Here is a 20,174-nt window from a genome sequence, read left to right on the forward strand (position 1 = left end):
AATTCATTATAAGTTTTTGAGACCTGGCTTTGATCATTCACTTGCTTAGCAGGTATTTTGTCTTCCATTGTTCCAGCAACACACTGTAGCAAATCTGGAAAAGCTCAAAATATAGTTTGGGCTGCATGAAATATGAAAAACAAATTACCTCTGATTCCATAAATATACATTTATGTTATACATTTTTCTCATGTTCTTCAATAGACGGCAAACTTGTCAGTGATCAAATCTGTGCTGAACAACCTTTAACTATGTGATATAACAAGGAAACCTCGTGAAGAGATCAATCTGGTTTTCATTCCAAATTATATTTGTATTTATATAAAAATTTAAATCTTAAATGTTAAATTACTATTTAATATTGTTTTGTTTTCTAAGAAAAGGCTAAATATCCAACTTTTTATTACATGAAAAGAACCTTATAAGTGAAACAGGAAATAAAAAACCTCTCTGCTCTACAGGCTGACTTTATCAATCCAACTTTCTTCATCCTGAGTGCTGAATGCATTGTATTAATTTCACTATGATCAATACTTGTTTACAAGTCATGTCCAACTGCAAACAATAAAGACGATAATCTACCATCGCACTTGGCAGATCTGGATCTATATTATTTGTTGTACCGATTACTCCTAATAAACTGCATGGACCCAGATTGGACACTGCATTATGGGACAGCAGAATTGGTTTGTGCAGTTGCACTTAACTTATAAGCTAGAGTATATGGTAAACAATCTCTGAAGAAGAAAAAGGAATCTCAAAAAGATTTTTTACTATGGTTAATTGGACTGATCTGGCAAATCAGTAGACAATCTAAGTTGATGGAAATATCAGTGATACCTTGGTAGAACTGTGGGCTCTGACTGGCTGGAGGTGGGGGTGTCTGTGACTTAAGCCCTGGGGTGGAGGGTTTGGGAGCTATACTAGGCTGAGAGACTGTTCCAACAGTGTTGCCATTTGATCGGGTTGGCACTGAGCTAGACAAAGATGGTGAGCGAGCTGCCTGTGGTTGTATCAAAACCTGCTGCACCGTTCCATGCTGGCCTGAAAATAAAACAAGACAAGACCATAAAAATTTGTTCATTCTGTATTTAATATCAGAGCTTTTTCAAAATATGTTGGATGTTTATTTTAATTAAACCAATGAAAATTCATGTTAAATAAACAAAAATGTGAGACTGTAGATACAATCTGAAAAGTCAATGCTGTAATTTGTTCACAATCTGCTTTGTGTTTTTATTAGGTAAATTAATTATTATCTCAATTTTTGAGCAACAAATTGAGAAATAAATTTTTACAGTGTAATTCTGTTTCTTATTTGAATAAATAATAAGTACGGAGCTCAGATTCTTGTGATGAATAAACTATTGTACAAGTCACATGAGTCATGTATGTGCATCTACTCATTTTAAATTAAATATAAATTGTTCTTTTAAAATTTAACACTAATTTTCTTTAATCAACGTCTATTTGATTATGATTATTGAATGTTCAGCATCTTAAATGTCACCAAGAAACTTTCAGCTGAAAATTATCTATGCTATGGACTTTTTCAATGGTGGCCATGTATGAAACTTGGGTCAAATTAAGAGTGCATCAAGTGAAATCATCACAATTGAGGGTAGTATGAAATTCTTTATCAATATGCGTAGCTTTCATTGTGACATCAAAGCATGCAACATTCAATCTGGATTATACTGGATCACACCTTTAGGTTCATTTGGTCCAAAAATGTCTACGTACATTAACATTGATTTTGCCATATATACCTCTTGGGGTGACTAAATAATGGCCTTCCAAGGGAATATGGACGTATATGAATCCAAATGAAGTGAATACTGTCCACTTAAAGGTATGTGGACTAAAATTCTTAAAAATGACACCCACTACTGAAATAGAGTTCAATGTCTACATGACCCGTGTAACTTGTATTATAGATACATATTTTGTCCTGAATTGCCCATCTACACTAACTGTAGTCAATAAAGGATAAGTTCACTCTTCTGTTGAAGAGGTAATTAATCTTGAACCTGAAATATTGTTTTTTAAAATACTCTTTAATTAGAAATTTTACAAAAAATTTACCAAGTAGGTGCTACAGGAAAATGGTAACATTCTGTTGCACATCTTCAAAACTACGAATTCAGGCAACACAAATTCACAAGATCCATTCCACTGTTAAGTAAAGAAGTGATAACAACTAGTTGACTTTTCAAATACCTATTTTTTTCAATATTTTCACAAAATGAACCCTAAAATGAGATTCAGAAAAATATTAAATTTGTATTACACTTCAACACCAATCACCTATTAATCTTAAAAAGTTTTAAAAAATCCTTGGAGAAACATATAAAGTGAGGTGATGACAGATTCTTTCTAAAACTTTATTTCTCAAAATGCTTCCTTTTTGACAAACGTTTTAAGAAAATGACCCAAAATTAGGCAAAGGAAAAAGTTTAAACCTTATTGCACATCAACAGTAACCAATATTTAAGACTACAAAGTTGTTATAAAATTCTTACAGTGGAAAAAAAATCAGTTTCTTACTAGGTGTAGATCGGCAAAATATACCTTATTCACATTTTTTAAACAGAAAATCACCCAAAATGAAAGTAAAAAAACTAAAATCTTGTAGCACAACTACTCTAAACACTTATACAGTCAACAAAGTCTCAATAAATCATTCATGTAGCATGAAATGAGGCAAGCTTTTTTAAAACTTGATTTTTAAATACCCTGTTTATTGACCATGTTTCAAACAACAGGCAAGTACAATAAAACAAATCTGGCTAAGTCAGACACTATCTGTATAAATTTCTTCCTTTGCTGATTGTGTATGCTTTGAAACTTACTTTTTTTATTTTTTTCTATTTTGTATCCTCATTTATATATGAAGGCACATCAGCATCAAGTGTCTAATTCTAAAAGGCCTTTATGCCTGGATGCTTTCTGCTCATGTTCATCAATTTCTGCTGAGCAGTTTTGCGACCAAGTCATTTAAAGGGTTTCTGGGTGTATATGACGGTGTGCATCAGCATCACTGGTGAAAAATGTAAAGCCCTTTATGCTTTGTGTCAAATTTCTTCAAATTTTATTGAGCAGTTTTTGTATACAGATCAGCATATTTTTGTAAAAAAATTCAAAACTCTTCATGCCAAAATGTTTGGTGTTGAATTTCGCCAGATCTTGCTGTAAGGTTTCAGAGAGGTTATAGACTGGTGAGTTAAAATGGGACTGAGGAAAGAAGTAAAATCTTTTACAAAGCTACACCAACAGCTTAACTGTCTACAAAGTTCTATAAAATCCTGAAAGCAATTCATGAGGAATTTGCGAAGACAATCTAACTCATCAAAATACTTATATATATAAAAAAAAACGTTTCAATAAATCGCTCCAAAAATAGGCCTGGAAAAAAAAAGTAAAACCTTACGGTGCATCTACTCTAGCCACATATCTTGCCAACAAAAGTTTAAATAAAATCACATAACCTAAAACAAGCTGATTTCTCATCATACATCTTTTCAAACATTTTTTTCAATGAAAATTGCCCAAAAATGGGGCACAGGAAAAATCTTAAACCTTATTGCACACCATTTATCTTGCCTAAACAGTTCCAATAAATCCTGCATCGTTTACAATTTTAATCATACTCCGTAACAAAATGGCTGATAACTCCTGCACAGTTTAGGGGGCACTCACCAGTTATTATGTACTTTTGAGAGAGTAACATATGTAAGGTGAAGTTGTATGCATTTAAAACATGCACAATGGAGAGAATGTCAGCATACCTCTATGCTACATTAATGTAATGTGGATGATATTTCTTTGGATATTGTACTTTTGGAAATTGTACAGGATTTAAACACACTGCTAACTAAAATGACTTCTCCCTTGTGCTAAAAAATCAGCCTGAATTAGTCTAAAGTACACTATCTATAGCAGCTATTAAAATAGGGAAAATGAATTTTGCCAGACTAGACAATACCAGCTTCTGAAAGTGCAATAAATGAATTACCAAATATATAAAATGTAAAAAAGTTATCAGCTCTTTTTTATACAATTTACCTCTGATGTTCAGGAAGTGATAATGACCAAGTAGAGCTAGCACTTTCTTGAAAGGTGCACATCTGGAGTAAGGCCAAGCTGTATGCTCTATAAACCATATTACACCCATCAATCATACGTCAAAAAAAAGGGAATTAAAGGTTCTTTGAATTATATTTAGATATACAAGGTCTTTTTTAAATAGCCAGTATAACCAGTGAGGAAAGCCAGGGAAATTCTTTTTCTTTAAAATTCTAACCCTATGCAAAATATGAAACTGTAGAGCGCCACCTTATAGCAAATATAAAGATGTAAGCAATTATTTGTTTTATTTTCATATAATTATGTATGATGTTCTGAATAAAATGGTACATTCATATTGATGTTAAGCAGGAAAATAAGCTAATTATGCTCATTTTGCTCTCCTTACATAATTTGTCATGAGGCATGTTTGTTTGAGTAGTGACCTTAATTATGGGGAAATTAGAAGTCTTAGAATATAGGAATAGAATTAACTTAAATTTAAAACTGTTGCAATAAGTAAAAGAAATATATAGTGAAAATGTTTCTTTTCATTTATTTGCAATGAAATTAAAAAAAATGATGAGAAAGTGAATTCGCTTCTTCCATATTAAACAATAGGCAAATATTTTACACTTTGACCTTTATGAACCTGATGTGTTCCATCCCCTTTTTCAAACTGTAATATTCATTGTTGATATCTCAGAAATAATTCTGGCTAGTTTAATGTTCCTGTCAATCAGCATAACACTGGTTGCTATGTTTACAAAATGTAATGTGCATTCTTAAAATAGCTCACTTTTTATCATGGGGGAGGGTAGTACTAATATTAGTACCCTTACTCGTACCTCGTGGACAGGGTACTAACATGAGCGTATACATGTTAATGGAGCAAGCCGGGTGTGATTCACACCCGGCACTCTTTTAGCCTAATAATAACACTTTAAACATATTCCTTGCATATAATCCAATAAATTGAGTAGTCCTCTTATTTAATACCGGAAGTATCGAAAATCATTGTAGAAATAGTTGTAAAATCTCGTTTACCATTTTTTGCCGATATTTTCGTTTAGATCGTCTGCCATATTATTTCAAATAGTGATTACTTCCGTTCTCAGCCTCGTTTGTTTGTGTGCCATATAAGGACATTAACGCCTTATTTGGAAATGTAAACAAATCGTAGTAAAAATTTGGCGCTGTTTGGGTCAGAAATTTTGTGCATTAAAAGTAAATACAGTTCATTGGCAACTTTGAAATTCCACCAAGAAGCGATTATTCGCCACTTGGTTGATAATAATATAGCGTAAAATATCCAAAATATGTTCTGGCAAGCCTTACGTAGAAAAGGGGTCACGGCGAGAGTCTCGCGTTGTCTGTCATGGTGGACAGGATAAGGTTAGAGTAACCATACCAATTTATTTTATCGTGTAAGGGCTTAATAAAGTCAAAATAAGCCAAACTTTTTTCACAACATGATTATACTTATGTAGTTGATTTCTACACTGTTTGTTTTTCTGACTTTAGTGATGATTTTTTTTGCTCCATTACATGATATGGGATCAGTTCGTAGCCTCAACCACAACAAATCAAGTTGAGGCTACGACAGCATAGCTAGGGGGAGAGCTGGACTTGTATGAGACTCTGACACTCATAAATACTGTTCTATGGGGGGGAAATGCAGGATAATTATTCAAAAGGACTGTTTTGATGCTTGCGACTTAAATGTTTCAGCCATAAAATCATAATTAAATCATGCAGCAATAATACCTATGTTCTCTTTATGTTGCATCACAATTGCTCACCAGTTATTATGTACTTTTGAGAGAGTGACGTATGTAAGGTGAAGTTGTTTGCATTTAAAACATGCACAATGGAGAGAATATCAGCATACCTCTATGCTACATTAATGTAATGTGGATGATATTTCTTTGGATATTGTACTTTTGGAAATTGTATATGATTTAAACAAACTGATAACTAAAATGACTGCTCCCTTGTGCTAAAAAAATCAGCCTGAATTAGTCTAAAGTACACTATCTATAGCAGCTATTAAAATAGGGAAAATGAATTTTGCCAGACTAGACAATACCAGCTTCTGAAAGTGCAATGAATGAATTACCAAATATATAAAATGTAAAAAAAAGTTATCAGCTCTTTTTCATACAATTTACCTCTGAAGTTCAGGAAGTGAAAATGACCAAATGGAGCAAGCACTTTTTTGAAAGGTGCACATCTGGAGTAAGGCCAAGCTGTATACTCTATAACCCATATTACATCCATCAATCATACACCAAAATAAAGGGAATTAAAGGTTCTTTGAATTATACCTAAGATATAAAAGGTCTTTTTTAAATAGCCAGTATAACCAGTGAGAAAAGCCAGGAAAATTCTTTTTCTTTTAAATTCTAACCCTACGCAAAATATGAAACTGTAGAGTGCCACCTTAGGAGTTAATCATACTCAATAACAAAATGGCTGATAAATCCTGCATAGTTTAGGAGTTAATCATACTCGGTAACAAAATGGCTGTCACTATAGCCCCTTTTCTCATCAAACTTCAAGAAAGTTTCCACAAGAAAAAACCCCAAAAAAACAAAATTTTATTATGCATTTAAACCAAACACTTATTTAGGGTACAATATTTCAATAAAATCATTTGAAAAGCAGCAATGAGAATGTTCTTCTCAAAATACCTCATTTGAAAGTACTGTCAAACATTTTACTAAGAATGGAAAAGAAAGAAAACCATTATTGTACACCTACACCAACCACGTATCTAGTTAACAAAGTTTCATTAACGCTTCCAAGCTGTGAGGATGGAGAAGTGATAGCATGCTTTCTCATAGGACAGAATGAAGGATGGATATACTCATACAATATCCACATGATGGGCATGCTCATACAATATCCACATGATGGACATACTCATACAATATCCACATGATATACATACTCATACAATATCCACATGATGGACATGCTCATGCATTATCCACATGATGGACATGCTCATAGAGTATCCACATGATGGACATGCTCATACAATATCCACATGACGAACATGCTCATAGAGTATCCACATGATGGACATGCTCATACAATATCCACATGATGGACATGCTCATATAGTATCCAAATGATATACATACTCATACAATATCCACATGATGGACATGCTCATACAATATCCACATGATGGACATGCTCATATAGTATCACATGATGGATATACTCATACAATATCCACATGATGGACATACTCATATAATATCCACATGATGGATATACTCATATAATATCCACATGATATACATACTCATACAACATCCACATGATGGACATGCTCATATAGTATTCACCTGATGGACATACTCATACAGTATCCACATTCTTCCCTGAAATGCTGAGATAATAACTTCGTATGCTCACCTTGCTGTACTGAGCCTACATAGGCCTGGATGAAAGCAGGGGAGGTAACTCCCTGCTGGACTCTCTCCATCTTGATACTGGGTGAGGAGACAGGACTGGGGGAAATCTGAACTTGAGTGGCACTCACTGGTTGCATGTATGTTACCCTGATAAGCATAAGGCAAGAAAATGAATGAAGAAGGTTGTCATATATAATAAAATGAAAGCATGATTTCTGCAGAATGATTCCTCACCTTATTCATTGTTGTACACTGAACTACTTTATATGGCATGTATGTCATAAAATGATGTTGGTGCTGTTGTTGTGGGGTTTAACACCATTTTTCAGCACAAGGCGGCCATTAATGGCAGAGGAAGAACCCGGCAAAACCCCAGAAAGAACCACCGACCCACGAGAAGCTACTGGCAAGCTTTCTCACATACCCACATAGGCCGAACCTGCGACTCAAACCCACACAGGCAGAGGTGAGATGGCAGTGATCCATAACGGTGAGTGCTTTAGAACATTCGGCCACTCTGGGCCCCATCATAAAATGAACAGTTATATCAAGTTTGATGATTGTACCAAGTGTCAAAATAAAATTTCCACATAATGTTGCATCTCACTTGCTATGCCATGGCATAACCTAAAATCCCTGCATTGTCACAAAAGTATTGAAGTAGATCTGTGTGACCTTGACAGGAGGGCACTGTGATGATCACTATTCAAAATAAAAATACAAACCTCCTATTTCATGCTGTATACACAAGTGCATCAGTGGATCTGAGGTAAATGCAATAAGAGTCTCTCAATAAGACTAATCCTCTACTGGCTGATTTTTTTCCCCCATGGCAATTCCATTTCTTCCTTTTAAATGCTTAATAGTGAAACTATTTTGACAAATTTCTGCAGCCATTCTGAAGGCCAGATCAGCACCATCTTCACGTAGTATCTGAAGATAAATCTCCCTTACACAAAATGCAAAGTTTTATCTGATAGGCTGCTCTCCCTAACACAAAATGCAAAGTTTTATCTGATAGGTTGCTAACTATACCTAACACAAAATACAATGTTTTATCTGAAAGGTTGCTCTCCCACACAAAGTGCAATGTTTATTTCATAGCTTGCTAAAAATACTGAACTGGAAATTCTAAATGTTGGCAGAACACGAACCTTAATCAGCGTGAAGGTTTTAGTATCTGAAAAACAAAATGTCTAGTAAAACAAAATTGAATCAGATTGATCATGTTTAATAGGAAATTGAAGAAATGAAAGACATGCTGTCTTTTTATAATACTTCATGGAAGCTGTGAAAGGGATCCACATTATAAATGAGGGAGAATTATGAGGAATGTTCTAAACAGATCATGTCCTACTGATGCAAGAACACAGCATGGTGAAAACACAGTATTAGTTCTTGTTAACCAACAATGAAAATTAGGTGAAATAATAAAATTACCAATAACAATGATAAAACAAAACTTAAAATGGTCATCTATAATGATACTTCATTACAAGGGTCAGAAAAATAACAAGTGCCTTTATAGCAGGGAACCACTGTATTATGTTGTTTTTTTTACAATAATTTCGATGAAGCATACAAAATTTCTTACTCAAAAGGATTTTAAATTGCATCTTGAGAATTTATGATCATTTTAGGTGCATTTCATACATGCATCATGATGACAGTTGTTATGTATATTTTATTCAACAATATCTGATTTAATATACATTTATTTCAATATAACTGTTTGTCAGTTTTTAAATAAAAAAAAATTTCATTACATGATATTGTAATGTAAATTTATTCACCAGAGATATTTTTTTATAGAAAATAGTTTGACCTTGACTGTTAGTTTACAAACACCTGGTGTTGATCAAAATCCTGACCTTGTTTCAGAATTTGTAGCAACCTTTGCAAACAAGTTCTATTTTATTTTAAAAAGATTGGTTGTTTTCAAGGTCATAATGGGACCTTGTCTTTATGATATGTAACCGCTCTGGTGGCCTAGTGGTTAGAGCGTCCGCCTCGGATGCGGAGGTCATGGGTTCAATCCCCAGCCAAGTCATACCTGAGACTTATAAAAATGGTACTAACAGCTGCCTCGCTTGGCGTTCAGCATTAAGAGGTTAGTGTTAGGACTGGTCAGCCTGGTATCAGGATAATGTGACTGGGTGGGACATCATGCTACATGTCTGTGGCATGATGCCCCAGTGCTAGACATCACTATAAACTGCCACATTGCAGACATTGTAGCAATATGACTGAAAAATTGTTAAAGCTACATTAAAAATCAAAATCACATCACATCACATCTTTATGACAAAAATAATTTTTTTATTTCTTAGATTACAAATACTGATTTTCGTCAGGGTCACACTGGGTAAACGTGAGCTGTAACAAGTACTTGCTTCTATAAACTTCTAGAAGATGATCACGTGACCCTTGTTTGCATTTTAGAAAGCCCATATAACCTATATTTTGGAGAATTAATCAGTAGAAGTTGGGCTGTTAAATTGTTGTATGTTGTGCTGTTTGGAGATTTTTCAAATTACTTGGTTTGGAATTATTTCAAATTACTTGGATTCAAAAGGATTAATTCTTTATTTTACTGGAAAATACGTGTGCCCATGTAATATTGTGAAACAAAGACAGTTTTTTAATAAAAATTTATTCAGCTATCTGAAACCGGAGTGATAATTCTTGTTTCTACAAGGAACTGTAGACTTCAACACTACAGATTGCAGCACATGTTTTCATCTTCCATCTTGGATTCTTCGTCTGGATTTGAACATGAAATCAGTAGAACATTTTGTTATCAGAACTTCAGAAATTTTATTCCTGGATAATTCTCTGATTATTTTTGGATTTGATTCTATAAAACCATAAGTTCATATTTTTTCATTTTTACAGAATATTTCCAGGGAAATAAATTTTTGTATTTTTTCAAAGCTTGTTTTCACTCTTTCTTGTGTTACTGTTTATTCAAGCCTAAACAAGTGACATAAGACAGCTATATAAAAAAAAACATTGTCACTGATACAGGCTTTTAAATTCTGAAATGATAACAGAAACAGTGGTAAACATACAAATTAAGAAATGCAGATTAGGTGACAAGCAGAAGCCAAGTGTGTGTGTGTGTGTGATTTGGATTTTTAATGTAACTTTAACACTTTTTCAGTCACATTGCTACAATGTCCCACCCAGTCACATTATCCTGAAACCAGGCCAACCAGTCCTAACACTAACCTCTTAATGCTGAGTGCCATGTGAGGCAGCTGTCAGTACCATTTTTGTAAGTCTTTGGTATGACTTGGCCGGAAATTGAACCCACAACCTCTCACATCGGTGGCAGATGCTCTAACCACATGGGCACTGGACAGGTCAGAAAACAAGTGAGATATTATAGTTATGGGTTCAAGAAGAATGATATGCACTACCAAAGAAATAAATTAAAAGAGAAAACAAACTGTCAAAGAATGATTGAAAGAAAGATTTGAAAGAAACTAACTTCTGTGTAGAGGGCAGTAGTACTCTCTGTTGAGGATGGACTGACTGCTGTTGCTGCTGAGTCTGTAGCTGTAGTGCTGTGGGCTGTACTTGAATGGTCTGCAAAGCTTGTTGCTGTTGATGCTGTACATGCAATGAGTGTTGTACATTGTGAGGCTGTTGCTGATGTACATGGATTGTTTGTGGCATAGCCTGATGCTGTTGGTGGATTTGCACTTGTTGTACAGTTTGGTTGGAGTGCTGTACAGTTAGGGCCTGCTGTACAGTTGGATGCTGTACTTGTATAGGCTGTTGTACAGTCTGTACTTGGTGAAGTTGTTGCTGAATTTGTCCCTTGAAAAAGAAGGAAAGAAAATCGTTAAAGTAACTTCTTTGCAATACCATGCACTGTAAGATACCATAAAGAATTGCGCATGATTGTCTCCCCTACTGCATGATCCAAAATGTGAACTTTAATTCCAGCCCCAACTCTAACAATTATAACCTGATTTTATTGGCAGTGAGATGCAAAAGATAAATACATGAATCAAATTTCATAATTGTAGAATAGTAAAGAAATGGTACTCAATGCAAAACCACAATGATGATTTTGATGTAACAATCTCATCATAAAAATGATACCATATATACTCACAAGCCCAACTGCAAACTGCAAAGACTCAGATCTGCCACTGTATAATGTGCCGGAATATTTGGGTCTATGCAGTTTCTTAGGAGTAACCAACAGAACAAAGATGGACCATGATCTGCCAAAGCATTATGCAATGGCTGATCAGGGTCTTTGCCATTGGACTTGACATAAAGGCAAGCATAATGCATTTTCCAGATGAGAAAAAATAAATCATAGGACATACAACTGGCTTGGCCTTTTTAAGGATCACACTTTCAGGGTTCTTAGAGTGCTAAAGACTATCTGTATTAGATCATGTGATAACAGTGTTCTCAGTTAAATGTCTTTAGATATCAAGTTACAAACACATAATCCTGACTTCAGAAAAGGACTAGATTCACTTTCCACTAAAATCTACCCATTGTGATATTTTTTTTAAAAATATTCTTTTCAAATGCATCTACCACATCGGTACTTCACACAAGTTTTGTTTCAAACATCGGTATTATTGTGTCTTTAATGAGAAGGATATAAAACATCACAAGACAGGCATCAATATTCCATATACAAGTGACATATTTTGCTTAAGTATTACAGTATATACTTAGAAGCACAGGAGGAAATAGGTCACATTTGCCCATTTCTTTAGGTACAGATGTACATTTACCAAAACTAACACAGGTGTCTGTTGGTTATATTCCATAAATGTTCATCAGTATGATGAAGATTCTTCTATTTATTATAAAGCTTTAAGCATCAGATGTTGACAATTCTCATTTATATCATTATAAATAATTGCCTTGATTAATGTATTCAATTTTATTTTACATATTTATCTTAGTAACATAGTGTCATAGTAGTACTACTATTATTATATTAGTTGGTACATAAGTTGATGTTTTAATACAAGGGTCTCACTGAATTCTGTTTTGCCTTTCCTTGAAGTTATGGGCTTAAAACAAAATACTGAACTCTGTTGATGTTGTTGCTACCACCATCACAACTGCTCCTGACATCAGCATCACACTGTATTTTTTTCTAACCCAGAAAAAAGGAAGGATATATATATATATATATATATATATATATATATATATATATATATATATATATATATATAATTTAATTTAAAAGGCAAGGTCCCACTAACAAAAGAAGCAGGTCACTGCTTTTGTCAAATATGAATTTGTTGTTAAGGAAATTCTTCTTTGATATGATATGATTCACTATAAGCCAATGGAAGTTACCTGAATGTGGTCAATAGGGGAATCAAAAAGCCAAATTAAACATAGATCAATGTCAAAAGTATAAATAGGATAGGCTGATGAATCATCAGAACTAAGAAAACCCTGCCAGCTAATATGAACAACATTTTCTGTATCAAAAACAAAACTTTAACCAAAGTTTCTGCTTTGAAATTATTTTCACTTCATAAGGGACATTTTGTTGATAGTGAAAATTTCTTGCAATCTGGAGAAAAAAATTATTACAGTGGTATACTGAATTTATTCACTTTGTACAGTTTAAGCTGCTCTGGTGTCCAGCCATTAGGACACCAGACTGCTGCTGGTACGTAGCAGAAGTTTCACAATTCATTCATTATTAGGCTAGGTAAAATTCAGTACACCCCGAGACTGACCACAAGTTATTACCTTACTGAGCTTTGTTTGATATGCATAGGTTTTTAATTTTTGCATTTCATGGTATAGCAACATACTGAGACAAGCTGAATAAGGTACATTGCCCAAGGACACACTTGGCAGTTGATCCAGTCTTATGTTATGGTGGGAATCAACCCTGCACCCTTCTGGTAAGGAGTTGAATACTTAACCAATAAGCCATCACGGCTCAACATAAGATGGATAGGTAACAAAGTTCCATCCAATCAAACAATGATAATTCATATGTAACATATGCTATCAACCTCATTCTAGTAAGTGATTAGCACCTATTCCTTTTTGTGACTGATGGTATCTATCCCTTTTCTAGGGACTGACTGGCATCTACCCCTTTCTTGTGACTGACAGCATCTACTCCTTTCTTGTGACTGACTGGCATCTACTCCTTTCTTGTGACTGACTGGCATCTACTCCTTTCTAGTGACTGACTGGCATCTACTCCTTTCTTGTGACTGACTGGCATCCCGCTTTTCTAGTGACTGACTGGCATCTACTCCTTTCTTGTGACTGACTGGCATCTACTCCTTTCTAGTGACTGACTGGTACCTACCCATTTCTTGTGACTGACTGGTATCCATCCTTTTCTAATGACTGACTGGCATCTACTCCTTTCTAGTAACCAAAAGTCATCTACCCTTTCTAGTGACTGAATGGACCTTTCCATTTGCTAGTGATTGATACTTACCCTTTTCCAGTGACACACTGGTACCTACTCCTTTCTTGTAACCAAATGGTATCTATCCATTTCCTAATAACTGACTGGCATCTACTCCTTTCGAGTGACTGACTGGTACCTACCCCTTTCTTGTGACTGACTGGTATCTATCTCTTTTCTAATGACTGATTGGTATCTACCCCTTTCTGGTGACTGACTTGTACCTCCTCCTTTCTAGTGACTGACTGGTACTTACCCCTTTCTAGTGACTGACAAGTACCTACCCCTTTCTAATAACAGACAGGTATATATCCCTTTCTAGTGACTGATACATACCCCTTTCTAGTGACCAACTGGTACCTACCCCTTCCAACTGACTGGTTTACAACTCTGGCCTTTCACAACTTATCACATCAAACACTCCGTAATCTTCATTATTGCTCTCAAGTTTTCATTAACTTTTTTATTCTGGCATAAAAAATCCCGAAACACATTCAGAGACTGCTAATCCATTTATTTGTGGACAGAGGTTAAGTGCACTCTTGACACAGCTTACATGTTTCAGCTCAAATGTTTTGTTAACGAACAAGAATTAAACTTTGTAGATAAGATCGTAAAGTTATGGAATGGCAGCAATCCATAGAGAAATGTTTGACAAATTTTGAGAACATATGTGAAGCCTGAACTCTCCTCCTTTGTCATATTATATACATACATAGATGTCTCCACTCTGATCAACAATCCCTCCCATTATGACCCAAATATCTGTATTAAATAACATTCACGCATTAAGCCTCTTCCTTCCACAACCAATATCTGCAGCTATGACCCTAATTCTTGTGTGAAACACCATTCTTTCCCTTTCTCTCTCAAAATTATTTTTTGCTGTACAGTACTTCAGCATCTTAAATTCTCTTCAGGAATTAAACCCATTTCAAGAACTGCTTACTGTATTCAATCTAAAAACACTTTACCTCATTAAGCACCCTTTCTCCTCCAACCCATATTTTCTTGGATTATTTGTAAGCAATCTGCATAATTTTCTATTCAAAGGGTTTATTTATGATTGAAAAGTTCTGCTCACATATTTATTGATTTCTTTAGTTTTTGCCTCTCAATTTTCATAAAAAAGCATATGCATAGATACATCATGAAGCAGCCATCTCAGGTCAAGTAAAACCTGTCTCGAGAGACCATTCCTTCTGGCAGAAAGTGCTCTCTTAAGACAGGTGGTCTCTTATATTGGATCTCTGCAGAAAGACCTGTTTTCAAGGTTAAAATTCAAATGGGTTTTAGAAGAAGAAAAAAATACCTTTAAGTACTGTGAATATATGTAGTGTTCTTTATTCATAGTTCTTATTAAAACATAACATGCATTCATGTGAAACATTATACAGTGCTAAAAACGATTGTTCATAAACAATAGCACTTTTAAAAAAACGTTTACATGTAGTCCACTGACATTATAGTAAATAAAATGAAAAGATAAAAGTTATCTATGATAACATTTACTCAATGAATTTATTTACAACCTAATTTTTATTTTAATTATTATGACAGAACACTTGAGTTTGACAAGAACATCAGTCTGGTTTATGGTCTTTGGCATACAACTTTACCATGAAAAAAATCTAATAGAACTGGTAATCAGACTCAACTTTTTCTCTCAATATAGTTAATGGGTTCAGGGATGCTTTTAATAATGAAAATTATCTCAAGAATGTACCCCAAAATGTTAACTTTTTATGTGCCCTGGGTAGCCATTGCTTGAATGTAGTATATTTATTTCTCATAACGATCTTCCCAAATATTATTTAGTTTACTCTCTTGCAAAGAAGCAGAATAAAAATTGTACTCTATAAAAAGATAACAAAAATAATAAAACTTGGAGGTTTTGTTTATTTAACACAAAGGGTATATTTCTACCCAAAATGATGATATTTACCTTCAAATGTACGACTTAACATAAAAAACAAATTACCATTGGTATTGCATTTTAATGAAAATGGTGCAAAAATATGACATTTATTATTTCTTAACCTTATGATTCTTACTGAATCAGTCTTTCTGTTAAATTTTGTTAGAATCAGGAATATATTTAGTACTTCCACCAACATTTTTTGAAAGATCAGTGAAGAACAATCTCACATTTAACACTGAGTACATCTACAAACCAGCTTAGTTTCTTTACATTAAGTCATTATTAGCCACAAATGCGATCAGACTGAAAATCATTATGCACGTGCTCTACGTTAAAAACTACTCAAAAAGGTTTTTGAAATCTCAAGTTATGTTTCTTAGCATTCCACAACCATTTTGTTCTGTGACACAACATGAATATTGATATTGAAACATTTCATCACAAACATAAAACTACCTAGTGCTGGAATCAAAAAGTGTGCCAGCCTTTGATTTTAGTACATGTTTAAATTAATTTTTTTTATAAACTGCAATTTGTTGATAACCATGATTTAAACATCTTGTGCATATTAATTCATTAACATTTGCAATACAGTTTAATTTGTAACTTACTGCTATTTCATTGATTAGTTACACTGCTATTGGATTCTGACATGCACAGTGCTGGATTTTCATTCATTTTGAATTTAATGGTGTGGTACATTTTCCAGCAGGAATTCTATTATCCCAAGTAACCTGTGCTTTTTGACATTTTTTGTAACATTCAGTCCTAACTGTATGAACTGTAAAGCACAACACAGGTAACAACCCTGTATATAATGGACACTTGATGAAAATGGATAATCTTGCAATGTTCACTGACTTCCTTTTATATTAAGGACATTTTATGATAATGGACAATTTTTGCCATTTCCCTTGACTGCCCTGTATATAAAGGTTTCAAGTTATGCATATATTTGTATAAATAACAGCCATGAGAATAAATATCTCGCTATCGTGAATGATTCATGAGTCTACAAACAGCATAGATGCTTATGCACATGTAATTTCAAGAGAAGAGAAATGACCCTGATCTGCCTGAACATTATGGACAATATCAGACAGGTTATGTACAGCATTTACCTGTATGTGTGCAGCCTGAGCTTGCTGAAGTCCAAGTGATACAATTGGCTGACTCAGTGACATTGACTGAATCTGCACCTGCTGCTGTGGGGTTGTTATAATGCCTGGAGTCTGGTTGACTGTCACCAGCTGTGTTACTATGGGAACGTGCTGCTGACTGGCAGTAGCTGGGATCTGACCAATAACCTGAAGGGTCTGCTGCTGTGGAGATGCCGAGGGAGATGGATGGTGGATGATTTTCCCTGGACTAGAGACTGAAGCAACTTTTATTCCTGTTCCAATGGGAGTCAGCTGTATTTTCCCTGACTGCAGTGATACCTGGGCTTGTATAGGATGCTGAACGGACTGGATTGTTGGCTGTAGAGTGGTAGCTTGAGTTGGCTGGTTGCCGGCAAATGTCAACTGAATGCTCCCCTGCTGTACTGGACCACTTGGCAGTGCCATCTGGAGGATATTTTGCACCTTCCCACCCTGTGGTGTGGTCTGCATTCTGATTGATGGAAGAATGTATTGCACTGGAGTGGGCTGCAGGTTGGACTGGCTTCCTGATGTCACCATATTCTGGGCTTGTGGGGCTGCAAGAGTTGTAAGAATTGTAGTACTTGGCTTAACCATTATGTTGGTAAACATTGTTGGGGGTGCCACTGTATGTGTGGGTGTCTGATTACCATGAGAAGCAATATTTTGTGATGTGACAACATTACGCAGAGTGGTTAAATAAGGTCCCGATGCAGCAGGGCTGATTTTATTTGGTGATGAAGATGGGGGATTAATAATCATTCCATATTGTGAGGTAGGAATGCCTTGTATCACAACTGTCTTTATATTGCCATTTCCATTCGAGTTGGGAATTAGGGCCTGAGGCTGTAATGTAAGATTGGAAGTGGTAGTTTTACAGTTTACTGCCTGATGAGACCGATGAATAGATGCCACTGGTGTTGCAATTGGCTTGCCCATTGTAGTGAAAGTTGGTGTCACAACACTAGTACCCTGACCAGCACAAGTCACAACTGTTTGTGAAGCTGCCATGATCTGGACTGTACTGGATGTAACTAGTTTACTGAGGTGCATATTGGAGTGGGTTCCTGAAGGGGCCCCAGCTGGTTGAATCAATATCTGATGAAGAGTCTGTGGCAGAGGGGCTAAAGGGATGGGTTTAGCAGGGGACTGGATTTGTCGGGGAGTTTTCTGTGGAAATCTGCTGATCACAGGCCCCCTGCCATTTTGATCACCTAATGTTGTCTCCATGTTTGATGACAAAATTATTCGTTGTTCTCCTTGTGTTGCCATGGTAATATTATGAATTTTTACATGCTGATGTTGAGAGATGGCAACTTTTGCAGCTGATGATACACTTTCACTCCTCTGACTGACCAAATTTGCATCAGATGTATTTTTATAGCTTTGTCTCAGCTCCTGTAGACTTCCAGTCGACATCCTGAGGTGTTTGGCCTTGGCTTTGAATACAGCACCCGTGGGCTGGAAAGAGGACCCATTACTAGCAGGTCGTGAGAGCAGCCTCTCATCAAACTGGTGAGAATTAAGAGCACTTCTGATTGCGCTTTCTACACTGCCACAGAATGAAGAGTCTGGGATCCGTTTTATAGGCTTAGGACGAAGAGTTATGTCTGATGACATGTGTGCTTTCATCACTGGTGAGAACCTCTGCTGGGGAAAAGCCTTGTTCTCAATAATGTCTTCCTCAGTGTTGCTGTCTGTCTCACTGTCTGAAACATGCTCCTTACATTTCAGATCAATGTTGTCTGTTTCACTGTCTCTGTCCTCCTCTGAAAATGTAAAAAGAATCTAGTTTTATTTGTGTGAATAAAACACCCACAAATTTTATATGGATGGACTACATATTCTGAAAATGCTCAATGATAGATCAAACACTGGACAGGACAAGTACATAGCAAATACATTACCACTGTACTCTGCAGGCCATAAAAGAGATGAGATTAGAGTATTATGGTCTACTGACGATGTCATTTTTTCAAAGGACCTAACAAACATGATTTTCTGGGAACTTCTTGAACTACTTTATAACCATCTAGAACTATGTTATTCCAAGATTTTAACATTTCCAAATTTTGCCTCTCTTGTCCACAGTTGTGCAAGAAAAACATTTATAAGACAGACAAATTTTACAACATTTCATATTTTAATAAAAGTGTTATTCACAAAGAAGGAAAGGGAAAACATAATAAGACCTCATTACTTACCATAAACACTATTTAAGCTAAAAATGCTGGATGACCTTATCAGATAAACAGGTTTATGCAAATAAATTTTAAAAAATCGTTGACTTCTTTAATGATGATGATGATATAGGTAAGCAGCTTATTTAAAGATTTTACACAAATTATCCAAAATGTTTTAAAGGTATTAAAATTATGTGAAACGAATTAATTTTAAGTCTTGGTACTGATATTACATAATTGTTTGTGTTCTTGATTGCAACAGCAGTCTTTATCATCATTTATAAGGACAATGATTTTGTTATTGAGTGGTTCTATGATAGGCTGTTTTTCTTCTCTTGTGACCTAAAGACAATATCTCCTTTCTTTTTGAACACTGATGATTTTACAAGATAAAGAAAGGTTTCAATATTTTCAAGTTAGAGGTAGGCTTCAATATATGCAAGTTAAAGGTAGGCTTCGATATATTCAAGTTAAAGGGAGGCTTCAATATATTCAAGTCAAAGGAAGGCTTCAATATATTCAAGTTAAACAAGGCTTCAATATATTCAAGTTAAAGGAAGGCTTCAATATACTCAATTCAAGTTAAAGGGAGGCTTCAGTATATTCAAGTTAAAAGGTTTCAATACATTCAAGTTAAAGAAAGAATTAATATATATTTTTTTTTGGTTTGGTGGCATCCATGTAATTTGTTTTGGTCTAAACTGATGAACAAGTTAGTCATCTAAATTTTCCAGTTTTTATTAATGATGAAAAAATGTTTCAATTTAACACATCAAAAAATGTTTTATGAACTTGACCATGGTTAGTTTTCTTAACAGATTTAGGGATGGACCAAAGGACAAAACCTTGTTTAAGACGGTGATACAAGATTTATAAAGCAAAATTAGAAAGAGTTATGACATTTTCAAACTGTTCATTTTGCATTTTGTCTAGATGTTCAATCCATATTTCTGTATCATACACCCAATCTAGGGTTATTACTTATTTTCAATGACATCTGCA

At 34.9% G+C, this 20,174-nt stretch overlaps 1 protein-coding gene across 4 annotated transcripts in view; it reads right to left on the reverse strand.

The window, feature by feature from the left end:
• The window catches only part of LOC149793168 (protein capicua homolog), a 181,734-nt gene that overhangs the window by 42,218 nt on the left and 119,342 nt on the right, over positions 1-20,174 (reverse strand). For all 4 annotated transcript variants that reach the window (XM_089967095.1, XM_089967097.1, XM_089967096.1 and 1 more), the window contains exons 13-16: positions 16,972-18,758; positions 10,987-11,318; positions 7,495-7,640; positions 841-1,044 (exon numbers count right to left, since the gene is read on the reverse strand). In XM_089967095.1, the coding sequence (XP_089823221.1) occupies positions 841-1,044; positions 7,495-7,640; positions 10,987-11,318; positions 16,972-18,758 (2,469 nt within the window). The remainder of the gene's footprint in view (positions 1-840; positions 1,045-7,494; positions 7,641-10,986; positions 11,319-16,971; positions 18,759-20,174) is intronic.

This window comes from Sinohyriopsis cumingii, chromosome 8, assembly GCF_028554795.1.
Source record: "Sinohyriopsis cumingii isolate HCF-2022 chromosome 8, ASM2855479v2, whole genome shotgun sequence".
Classification (NCBI taxonomy): Eukaryota; Metazoa; Mollusca; class Bivalvia; order Unionida; family Unionidae; genus Sinohyriopsis; species Sinohyriopsis cumingii.